This window comes from Panthera pardus, unplaced genomic scaffold (assembly GCF_024362965.1).
Source record: "Panthera pardus isolate Hobbes unplaced genomic scaffold, ASM2436296v1 HiC_scaffold_8, whole genome shotgun sequence".
In the NCBI taxonomy this organism is placed as follows: domain Eukaryota; kingdom Metazoa; phylum Chordata; class Mammalia; order Carnivora; family Felidae; genus Panthera; species Panthera pardus.
Window position 1 is genome coordinate 70550327 of NW_026527013.1, and position 12835 is coordinate 70563161.

The 12835-nt window shown below is 43.4% G+C and overlaps 1 protein-coding gene across 1 annotated transcript in view; it reads right to left on the reverse strand.

Annotated features, from left to right (window-relative positions):
- HECW1 (HECT, C2 and WW domain containing E3 ubiquitin protein ligase 1) overlaps positions 1–12835 on the reverse strand; it is a 417448-nt gene that overhangs the window by 36393 nt on the left and 368220 nt on the right. Inside the window, 2 exon segments of the mRNA XM_019451074.2 lie at positions 11740–11892; positions 12713–12826. Of these exon segments, the coding sequence (XP_019306619.1) occupies positions 11740–11892; positions 12713–12826 (267 nt within the window).

Genomic DNA, 12835 nt, shown 5'->3' on the forward strand with positions numbered 1-12835 from the left:
CTAATAGGTGACTTGTTCCAATGTTGACTGTATTTTTATGACACTAAAATAAGCCTGCAGAAATATTCTTTATCCTGCAAAAATGTTGCTGCCCTGGTTCAGCCACAAGACACTTAATCTCTTCCGAACCCCTTTCCATATGGGAACATTAAAACAGTTGTTCTCAACCGGGAGACATCTGCCTCCCAGGAGACATTTGGTGATGTCTGGAGACATTTCTGGTTGTCACAACTGGGGGTGGTGATGGGGTGCAACTGTACCTAGTGAGCAGAGGCAAGGGACACTGTTAAACATTCTCCAGCACATGGGACAGTCCCTACAGTAAAGAATTATCTGGCCCAAATGTCAACAGTGCTGAGGCTGAGAAATTGCGGATCAGATCGAAGGAAGCACTCTAGCTCTCTCTAGCACCTTCTCATGTCCCTGTAAAATGTGAAGGAAAGAAAAATAGCATCTACATTTAAATGCATATGGGGTGCCTATTACTTGCTCAGTACTTTTACAACCACCATGCAGAATAGGCACTGTTATCTCAAGGATGCTGAGATTCAGACAGGGTAAGACACCTGACCAGGCTCACACAGCAATGAAGAGCTGGAGTAGGAATTTATACCCGTGTTTGCCTGGCTCTGATGTCATCACCCTTGCTGAGTGGCACCCTGCCTTAGGAACTGGAGAGCTGCCTCCATGCCAGAAACCATGCTGGGTGCAAAGGGTAAACAAAGACAATGGGGGTGGGGGAGGGGGGGTTGCCTGATCCAGTTTCAGAACTATCACAGATCTTTACAATGCAAGGAGCCAGGGAGAGATGGAAAGAGAAATGCAGGCAGGAGGCACCCAGAGCAGTGTTTTTCAAACTCTTTTGAACAGGCGCATAGAGATAGGGAAGGAGAAGGATTTGAGTGCGCAGGTAAGCAGCCACTCTGCTCCTGGAGGTGACAGGCTCTGCTTTCATTGTTCTGGGTACTGGGATTGAACACGAATTCCATTGGCAAGCAAAGTTTCAGCTAAAAGTATTTGAACGCCTTTGTTTCTAAAAGAACTCAAGAGAAGATGAAGTTGTTTTTCAGAAGAAAGTTCAGGAGAGCAATAAGGAAGGAACCACAAAATATTTTACATGGGCTTTAAGGGCCAGTGAAACATGGACTCCTGTGACTGAAAGAAGAGGGACAGAGGAACATTAGGGAGTGGAAGGGAGTGGAGTGCAGCCCCGGGGAGATGAGGGGGGAGGACAAAGTAGGAGCTGGCCAGGGGAGTCCGATGGTATCTTAAGGCCAGAGGTCTCAGAACTCGGGCTGTCCTGAGGATCTGAGGAAGCCGTACTTCATTCTGTAGACAGTGGGAATTAGTGAAGATTTTTGTGCCGAGTGACAGGGGGAGGGGTGGCAGAATGAGGTGGAGAAAGGAGGAGACCAGGCTGGGAGAGGCAAGGTAGCACATGTACACATGGCACTTACAACATGCCCCAGGAGGCTCCCTGCGGGGCCGTCCCTGTGCCCAGCACCAAGTGCCCAGGAATGGGAGCGCACAGAGGAATTCATGCCTGAGACGTGCTTCCCTCCAATAATCAGCTAAGCCCTTTGTAGCAAATGGCATTTTAGCTATTAGGAATTTACTTTTTAAAAATTACACACATGTAATTTTTAGATAATTTTTTATTGTTGTTGGTTTTGTGTTCTCCTGGCTCGATTGGCTCCTCTCTCCTCACCTCATCTCCTGTGACTCACATTGACTAAGACGTATCCTCCCGCATTTTTCATATAAATCCTATAATCACATACGAATTTATTTATATTTATATATCTGTGTTTATACACACATAGGTTTTGCATCAATGTTTCCCAATTTTGGATCCTATTGTTCATACTTTTCTACTTCTTTCTTCTCTCTACATATCTTGAAGAAATCCCCCTTCATCTTCTGGCAAGGTTCTATGTCAGTGCTTTGCTGCCTCATGTCACTGTACAATGTGGATCTGCTGGAATGAAGTTAACCAGTCCCTGAGGATGGACATTTAGTTGCTTCTACATCCGTGTCTTTGCAGAGGATGCTGAAATAAACACCCTTGTTGGTTTTGTTAGGCAGCACAGGACAGCTGTTAAAAGTCTACATTCTAGAGCTGGACTGAGTTTGATTTCTGGCTCTGACACTTATTAGCTGTGTTACCTTGGGAAAGTATTAAACCTGAGTATCAGTTCCCTCATTTGTAAAATAGAAGATCATAATAAGATGTGTAACTCATGTAGAGCCTTTAAAAGATACCTGGTCCATAATAAGCACTTAATAAGTATTAGCTATTATAATTATTTTTTAAAGTTTAGTTATTTATTTTGAGAGAGAGAGTGAGCAGGGGAGGGGCAGAGAGAGAAGGAGAGAAAGGATCCCAAGCAGCTCACAGAGCAGAGCCTGATGCAGGACTTAAACTCAGAGTTGGATGCTTAATCGACTGAGCCACTCAGGTGCCCCAATATTAGCTATTACTATAGGAGTCCTCATAGTTGTGATTTTGTTTCTGTGAGATAGATTCATGGGCCAAAGGGGTATAGTGGGTTTTACATTTTTAGTATATATCATTCGTTGCATTTTTAAAAATGCTGTAATAATTCATGTTCCTACTGGTAATACATGAGAGTATCCTTTTACCCACATCCCTTTCCAAAAGCGATAATATAACTTCTTAATTTTTGCCAATTTGATAGTTATGAAGTGATAAATCTTTATTACTTTATTTTGCATTCCCATGGCCATAAAATTGACAGTAAAATTGAAATTCTTTGGCTTTTTGATTATTTGGAATTTTCTCTTCTCTGAACAGCTTTTTCAGGGTCTCCTTTGATTTTTGTAGAATTGTCTTCCCACTTCCTTTCAAGTTGTAAGATCTCTTTGAAATCCATACTATAAATTTGCAATCTCAAAATCAAAAGCTTGCCTTTTGACTTTATTTATGGTATTTCTGTCATCAAAAGTATTTTAATTTTAAATATTCAAATATATCTTTTCTATTATAGATTCTAGGGTTTCAATAATGATTTTAAAAGTTTCTACCACTCAAGGTTTCTGAGTTTCTTTTATGTTTTTAATGTTTATGTTCTAGAATATCTAGAGGTTTGAATTACTGAGGTTTGAAGAAATTTTGTTACATTTTTTTACATATGCTTTCAAATTAGAAATTGAACCTATTTTTGTTGTTGCACAGCTAATTGTATTGGCATCACTAACTAATGAATCCATTCTTTTCCAGCTGAATTGAAGTACATATATTAAATCCTCAGGTCTATTTCGGATAATGCAAGTGTTCAAAGGGAGCATTCTTTCTAATGGTTTTGAAACTTTTCCAGAAATTTCTCACAAGTTCTGAAGAAAGCTGGGTTAAGAGATGAACAAAATGGACACAGTCACAACTGGTCATGCACATCTGAATGGTGACTTCTATCTAAACTGATTTATGCCCCACAGCTACTCTAGGGCATTGTTGGGAGGGCTACTCAGATTCAGTCATAGATGAGAGCCGTGAAGCTCTTGGTCTAGGAAAGATCCTAGGGACTGCTGTTGGATGACTTGGGGCAAGGGAGTTCATCTGATCCTTGACTCAAATGAAAACTACACACTGACCTCTTCTGTAAGGAGGGACCCCTTCTGTAAGGGGAGGTTGAAGGGCCAGGAGACATCCAATGGGATCTTGTGACATTGTGGTTTCTAACTACTAATTCAAGGCTCTGCACATGTAGCAAGGGATATTTAAAGTGTGTTATCCAGGACTTCTTAAGTTCCATAAAACTCTACAATTATACTTAATACCCACTTGGCCAACCTCTAAACATGTTCAAAGGAGCCTCCCTCCTCCCCCCAACCTCCCCTTGCTAAAGACCTGAAAGCAGAAGATTTTTACCACCCAAGTAGTGTCTGCTTGGAAAGGGAGAGAGGTCAGGGTAGAGGCAAAGGCTTTAAGAGATTTTCGCTTGAGAGGTCCTAGAATTTCTGGTTGTGACACTGATAATGTTAGATCTGTCACCATTACTGACATGAAATGACCACATGGACTCTAGTTGTTGCACGAAAACTGATTAAGCAGTGTCAGATTTGAAACCTGGCTTCTGAAAATTCTTCTTGTGCTGACAACTATGGAAAGAGTGACTCATACCACAGTAACTGCTTAAATGATGCATGATAATACTTAAAACAGAGTGTGTCTGACACTCCAGCATGTGGCCTCAAAATAGAGAAGGTGTTCACCTATTTCAATTGTTTAGACATCAATGCATCTTAGATTTGCTCTGGGAAAAGTGGCACTTAGAATCATCAAGACAGAAAAAGAATTTCTAGTGGTAATTTCAGAGAGGACAACTGGTAGAATCTTTAATGACATTCAAAAATAAGCACTTGTTCTGAATCCCAAGTATTCTGAATTAAAAATTAAAATGAGATTGAAATTCTTATAGCAAAGGATTTTTAACTGAGGGTTACTCCATCCATCCATCCATCCATCCATCCATCCATCCATCCATCCTTCTTGCCTCCATTCCATCCTTCTTTCTTTGCTTCCTTCCACACATATTTATTGAGTGCCAAATTGTGATTAGGAAAACAGACCCTGGTCTTACAGGGCTTACATTCTAGGGGGAGAGGCAAACAATAATGAATTATAAGTATATAAGTTAAATATATAAATATGCCTTATTTCATATAGCAATAAATTCTGTCACTATAAAAAGCTGTTAAGTTGGAGAATTATAAATGGATGGGATATTTTAAATTGAGTGATCAGGCCTTTAGAGATGTTTAAGCTGAATGTGAATCTTTACTATTCAAGCATAATAATCTGAAAATATATGCATTTTCACCATTCATACTTTATAGTAGATACAAAAATAAGATTGGAGTTTTGCAAATTTATAGTTTTGTTGCTTCCATTCAAAAATCTATGAGAATTTCTTACTTGATATTTTCTTATACATCATATTTGGCAAGTGGGAAATTTCATATACTTAAACCCCCATCATCTATAATCCAACATCAAGTGTTGCTCATTTGTTCATTATCCTTCTGAAATAACTTTCCATTACCACTGTTTCTGCCCTAGTTTATTTTCTTTTGAAAGAACTATTTCAACAGCCTCTTAAATGACACCCCATCACCCACTCCAATTCAACTACTTATAACCAGAGCTGACTTTCTAAAATACAGATCTGATCAAGACATTCCTCTAAAAATATTACATTGTCATCTTCATGATAAAATCTGAACTCCCTGGAATCCCATCAGAAGCCCTTTCCTACCGGACATGAGGATGCCTTTATATCCTCCTTATGTCTCATTTTGCATCCACACCAAACTGACGTGTTTGTTCACCCCTCCACCCCACTGTGAATGTTGGGACCTCTATCTGGAAGTCCCTTATTCCCACTCATTCTTAAAGCTCCTTATACCTAATACCAATTACCATGCAATGTGATATGTGCATAATAAGGTATATATGGCAATTATCACTTTGTATTGTAATTTGCCTTATTAAGTACCTGCCTTTGCCTTAGTATGATGTTTAGAGCCTGATGCTGGAGCCAGGTTGCCTGGGTTCCAATCCCAACTTAGTTGATGACTATCTCTGTGACTTTGGTTATGTCTGTACCTTATTTTCTTCATCTGTAAAATCAGGATACTCAGTATCGGGTTATAGTATTGTTATACAAAAATGTCTAGAACATTACCTGGCATGGTTAGTAAGCTTTCAATGGATGCTTTATTATTTAGTTTTATATTAATTTCTGTATCTCCAGGGACATAAAATCAGCATACAATAGAGATTAAAAGAATAAAAATATCAGCATATGAACACCTCACTACTATGCAAATGGAATAATCATGATCAAAGAAGTAAGATATGGAATTTGTAGTATTAGTTTGAGATTTTTGTAGTCAAAGACACATACGGTAGATATACAGTTTAGCAAATGGTAATAACTCTAGTGGATGGATTGAAAGTCCTGAATTGTAGAAGCTCTTCTGGTTATTTTTAATCCCTGCCTTACACCTTCATGGGTTTCCCACCATTCCTTGCCTTGCATGGTGACCTTGGGACAGGCTGCTATGGGCTACAAAATCTGGAGATCTCTTGCCTTCTGGTCTATGGTTGGTTTGGCTGATGGGACTGGAAGATGGAAGAAAGTGTCAGGATACTCTTTTCCAGCCAGTCTCTGCCTGACTCATGTCTTTTGTGACCATAAGTCCCATGAGAGGACCAACGGGGCTTTAACTCCATCTGCTCTCTCTTGCTTGTCATGAGTGTTATCACTGCTGATTGACAGGATCCTTATCACCTTGGAAAGTCAGTGGTACAGATAAATAAAGAAACAGCAATTACAAGACATCCTTTTAGGGCTATGACAAAAACTTGGATTTTTTTTCAGTTTAGTAATTGTATATATAGATTCCTCACTGTATTTATTCATATTGGGATCTCTCGACACTTGACTAGAAACAAAGGGAAGCAAGTGGAATCCATATACCCTTCTATATATGCTTTGGATTTCCCTGGCTGTTTTCCAGTGTATGTGAAGCCCACAATTAGCAAGCAGGAGCCAGAGAATTTCAAGTGGCTGCAGTCAGGTGGGAGCTTGCAGGGAAGGCCCCTCTGCCCATCTCTTTGGGTAGTGCCTGGCCTGCAAGTGACTGATGGAGAGGCCCTGAGCAGTGTGAGAAGAGATGGAGGCTTTCTGTCAGTAACAGGTAGAGTTTGGGCACCGAGCAGAGTGCAAAGCTCCCAGGGGACATGTGTGTTTACTGCTGACATTGTAAGAGCTTTAAAGCCATAGATGATTTTAAAAAAAGTGTGACTTTTGAGCAATTAATTGCACATGGAAGGTATGAGCCCTCTAGATTAATGGCCCTGGTACAAGGAAGGTGTGGCTTGTGGAACAATACTCATTTATGAAGCCAATCTTCAAAGACATGTTATTTCAAACACCTCAAAGTAGCAGGTGTGTGCTAAAATAAAATGAGATGGATCTGTCTCTGCTCCAATGGAGTTTACTTTCAAGGGGGGAATCACATAAAACAGAGTATGAGACACAGAAGAAGGCCAGAGAAAGATAAAGACTAGAATAACAAATGAGCAAAAAGTGACCAGTGCAAGGATGCCTCCTCCAGCCACACCTGAGCAACATTTCAAGCCTGGGTGATGTTTGAATCCTGCAAAGCTGACTAATTTTCTCACTTTTCATTTCTGGTGTATATAGTGAAAAGGAGGGAGTCACTCCTCCTCCCTGGCAGACCCCTGCACAGGCCTGTTCTGCATCAGGAACAATTTCCAGCTTTACAAAGTCAAGGCTGTGACCGTGATGGGTCTCCTAATCTTTATGATCTGTTTTCTTAGGTGTGATGTATTGGTCACATCAAGAATCATCTTTCTAACTGCGCATGTGGGTGGTGGGATAAAATGTCCTGGGGACTAAGGAAGGAAGGAGAGCCTTGCACCTAGGTCTAAGATCAGCCACAGCTCTGCCCAAGGTTGGGGGGAGGGGGGGGGAGTGGCACCTGCTTGGGCCATCAGATTTGAGAACTCAGGATTCAGGTTTCCTCAGTGTTGTCAACCTCCTGGCTGCAAGGGTGACAGTAACAAAGCCTCGGGCGGGGGCCTCAGTACCCACTCACTGCCCACACATTGTGCAAGGCCTAGAGTGACGTCAAGGTGTGAGCCCTCCTTGGCGCCCCTCAGTATAAGGCCCGCCAAAGAGCTAACCTAGCACTTGAGGGAGCTCAGTTTTCTTTGTAAAACCATTTGCTACAAGACACAAGGATGGCTCGTAGGAAAATACCCCGAAGGGATAGCTGCAGCATCACTGTTTGGCTGAGATGCCCACAACCCAGTAAGGCTTCCCTCCCAAAGCTAAAGCAAGCTGTGCCCCAGTGCCTCAGGTTTGCTCAGCCACGGCCATGACCGCCCAAAGGAAACCTGTTCCCTGCTCCCAGGACCCCCAAGGTGAGGATGAGAGAAGAGTTTGACTCCACGTGAATTTCACCATACAATCTGGCGCCTGTGCTGGTTCTGCATCCCTTGTCTCCACCAGCCCAGGGCTAGAGGGACTGGAGGTTCAGAGCTTCAGCCTCACATCAGAGGAGAGGTCCCTGCTCACTTTATAACAATTTGTTGTGCAATGTGCAGCACCACAGGGAACTCATGTGAATGAGCTCTGTGTAGACTGCTAGCTGCTCAGAAAGCTACCTGCAATTTTGTTCCAAGCTAAACAGTAAATATCCTCAAGGAGACTGGGAACGTCCTCAGGCAGAAGTCCTCACATCCCTTCCTTTGGGGAGACGAGGTTAGCTAGCACCTCCAGGGCAGTCATTTTCGGGCCTTTGACCTTTCTGAAGGAGCCATCCAGAGAACTCTGTTACTGCCTGCAATATCCCCGAATAGCCAGTTTCCTTCCTCACTGCAGTGAAGTAACTCACACATGGATAGAGCATCTTTAGCGCCTCTGTGCCAGAGATGAGCAGAGGGCAACCAGCCAGATTGACAGCAGGGGCCGGGCAGTTGGCCAGCCACCTTATCCAGTGGCAGGTGACTGAGGTCACCCTCATGTAGCACATGAGCAGGTCACAAGTCCAGCAAGTCTTCTGTGCTTCTCATTAGACCTCCATCTGTAGCCTCACTCCCTGTTTGCACGAAAACATGCTCAACTGCAAGGTTTTCTTCAAAATGTTGAGTCCCCATAATGCCACCATAGAGCTGACCCCGTGACCCTGTGCCACCATCCAAATGCGGCTCCCTTGGTCATCTCAACGCTCTTACTTCCTTGATGACCTCAGTTCTGTTCACTGAATCATATGTTCTGGAGCCCTGGAGCCCTGGAGCTCCCCTTCTATTGCCTGCACACCCCCTCTGCTTCCACCCCTCCAGCCCTCCTCTCCCTGCCCCAGCAGGTCTCCCCTGAGCACCTCCTGTTCCACCAGGCTGCTCCTTCTGTTGTCACTCTCATCCTAGGCGCGCAGCTCTCTGCCCACTCCTTCTTAGCTTTTTCAGGGACCCGCGACTCTGCCCACACCTTGCACATCCATGTTGTCCACTTCACCGCGGTCCTCTGCTCTGCTGGCCCTCCACCCAAGCTCTGCGGGCTCTCACCTCCTCTCACAGCTAAGTCACTCGGCTGTCTTCCAAACCTCAATTTCTAGCCCAGATGCTCTCCTGCCAACCAGGGCTCTAGCTCCAGTTACATAATACATCAATCTGTCTTTATAACAGAAACTGCAAACTACCTGTAAAAGAGTGAATTCCTCATCTTTCCTCTAAATATTGTTTACTTCACATAACTCCTGTTACAGTTAGCAGTATCAGCCCACCCAACCGGGAACTCCAGACACATGCTATACTTCTCTCTCTCTCTCACCTCTACATTCTGTCCGTGAACAAACTAGCTCCATCTCTTCTCCCTCCAGGATGTCCCTGAAGTCAGTCCCTTCCTTTTTCAGATGCTGCCTCTGCCTGAGTTTGAACCTCTATTTCTCCCCTTGACTCATCAACAGCTTTATAGCTAGCCTTGCTCTTTCCAGCCTTACCTCCTCAAATGTGTCTCCATGCTATAGCAAGATTTGTTTTTCAAAACCACAAATCCGGTGACAGCATTCTCCATACAGGGTCATCTGCCTCTCCCTTCCGTCCCCAGCCTCACCTCCCACCACAACCCCGAGGTCATTCTCTGCTCTGATCTGTCTTCACTGCTTGCTGAAGGCTCCGTTCCCTTTCATGCTTTTCAATTCTTACTTCCCATTTTGGTTTCTGTGAAGGTCTTCTCTCCCTTTCTCTGCTGAGTCTCTTGTTCAACTATTCCTTAAGACTTGGTGCAATTAATCATCCCCTTTTTTTATAAGATATACTGGGTTCACTCCCCACTCCCCACCCCCTACCTTGGGTGGAGTGAGACATTTCTTCCTGTGATTTAGCACAGTTCTCGGGCTTATATATGCACCCCAGACTTAACACACACAAATGCACATGCACGTTAAGTATAACCTGGCATTTAGGACACTGTAGCGTAGCTGTTGGTCTACTCCTGTGCTTCTCCCACTCCCACTCCACAATTTCATCTTTATATCATCCTGACACATAGTACATACTTGGTTTATAATTGCTAAATTCATGAAGCATCCCCATAATACCTTAGCATAGTCATATGTGGTATCATATTTGATGAAAATATTTATTGATTGCTCATTCTCATTCATGACTTCTAAGGCACCGTCTTTTTTTTTTTTAATTTTTTTTAATGTTTATTTATTTTTGAGACAGAGAGAGACAGAGCATGAATGGGGGAGGGTCAGAGAGAGGGAGACACAGAATCTGAAACAGGCTCCAGGCTCCGAGCTATCAGCACAGAGCCCGACGCGGGGCTCGAACCCACGGACTGCAAGATCACGACCTGAGCCGAAGTCGGACGCTTAACCGACTGAGCCACCCAGGTGCCCCTAAGGCACCGTCTTAAATTTCATGCTCACAGTATAATCTGTGTATGTAGGTACTCTTGTGCCACGGGCACTACAGCACTCTCTACTGTTGGAATGAACCCTGCCTGATATGACCTAAGTCAGAGCTGGCATTCAATTGTCAGGGTCATAAGTCCCCTTAAGGGCCACTTGCCTGCTCCACCGGCCCTGTCTCTGTGTTTCTGCCTCACAGACTTTAACATCCACTCATTGATAAATTACAGGAAAAGGAGCAACAAAGGGCAACCTTTGGTTCTTCCCTTATGTCAAACACTTGATGTAGACACAATGCTGCCTCAGCTCAAGAACTTCAGAGCTCAGAGTTTTTGGAGAGAGAGGACGTGTGCAATAGCTGGAAGCTTCAGCAGAGGTGGGTTATTCGGATGCTGTAAACCAAAATGCGGGGATCAGGGCTCTGAGCCCAGGAGGCCACGTATCACCCCAGGAATTCCCTTTGCCAGTAGCTGCTGCAACACATGATAAACAAGCAATGCCAGATAAGAACCCACATCTGCAGTTTCCAGGACTCATTTCCATCTTAACAGCAGGAGTACCTGCAGTGAGAGTGGGGGTAATTTTCAATCCAGGTGTGGTGGTGCCACAGCAGGAAAAAGCTTGCAACCTAGATGTCCTATGTGGCCTTTTGGAGACTTCTAATACCCATATCTGAGGTATCTCACCCACAGAATTGCATTGTGTTGACTGATGCTTATCTTCTTACACATCTAAGTGGTAATATGCCTCAATAAAAGAGAACAAAAGAGAGATTGGATTTTCAAGTCAGGAGGATGCTCAGAGAGCACCTGGCCCAACAGCCTTATTTCCCAGTAAGATGCAGAAGCTGACGTCCACAGTGCTAAAACCTCTGGTCCAAAGTAAAAAAAATTCAAACCCACAAATACCTCTAAGAAGCCTCCACCGAGGACTAATGATTTTAGTAGAGTTTTCAATATTTAGTAAAAATTTCAACATTCAACTGTGTCTACTTACTTTAGGGTTTCCTCAGAAGGCAATTACTGGATTTTACATCAATTTGCAATTGATAGTAAATTTGCAGTGTCTTTAGCAATTTATTTCATGTTCTGGGTGAAAATTAACAGTCTTCCTTCTAGGGCTTTGCTGTTCACTCTCATCACCCCTCATAAGATCTGGCCCTCTGCTCTAAACAAGAAATAGTGCTGCTCAAGAAATACAATCCTACTGACTCCTGACCAGGAAAGACCAGAACTTACAAGCACAGAAAGCCAGCCTTCCAGATCTTACCATTCAAGATGGTTTTCCACAAACGCCGACATGGGGCTGATCTGCACCGTGTAGGTATCATTTGCAGAGTATTCAAAGAGTCCGTAGTAAGGGTTGAAGAGCTCCTGAGACAAAAGGAAGAAGAACTCTCGCGAAGGACCACTGTAGTCCAGACTGCAAAGGAAGCAGAGGCCCGGGAAGTTCGTTACATGCGGGAGGTGGGGGCCTGTTTCTATCCAGGTTCTAGTGTATTCTTTCAGACTCAGTGCAGGGAAAGCAGAGAGCAGCCTCTGTTCTTTACAGTGATCCCTGCAGAAGCATAACTTGCTGTAGAAAGTGAGGATGCAGTAATTGGTAGGGATGTTGCTTACTAGATGTCCATGAATAAACCCTTAGGGCAGTATTTCTTAACCTTTTTTTCAATCATATAACACCTATTGTATAAACCACACAGCTGGTCCATTGAAAAGAAGGACTTTGTTGTGAGAGGCATAAAAGAATTTCCCATGATAGTGCATGTGTATGAACTGAAAGAACTTCCCAGTTTGTTTTGATATACCCTCCTAGGTAGGCTGATCCTCCACTGTTGAGATGGTTTTCTATGAAATCACTGAAATGCTATGAAAAATTTGGTATGTAGTGGTGTATGCGTGTTCTAGGAGGAGGAGCTCTGTGATCAGATATTCAGAAGTGTATGCCACCTGAAAAAGTGAAGATCCAACAGCTTAAGTCTGTATTTTTGGCTCATGCACAGTATAAGGGTATAACCTCAGACTCTAGCACATGTCAATAATCTTAGGCTTTTGAAGAACATGAAATCTAAAGCTTGGCAATACCTGGAGAGAGAAAGACCTCCTGGAAGGACATGATCAGAATCACCTTGGGGCAAAGCTAAGAGCCAGCCTCCTCTTTCCTGAGCAAAATAACCAAGATACGGTGGCTCTGGCCTGCCCACATTGAGTGAGGTGTCTGCATAAAACTGCTGGTGCCTCACCCCTCCTCTCCAACAAAGGTAACGTAGAGTTTGTTTCGCTGAAGCTCCTTCCGGGAATAGGCCATCACCTGATTGAAGGTTCCTTCTAACAAGTGGTCCCGACGAATGATGAGCCTGGGAAGA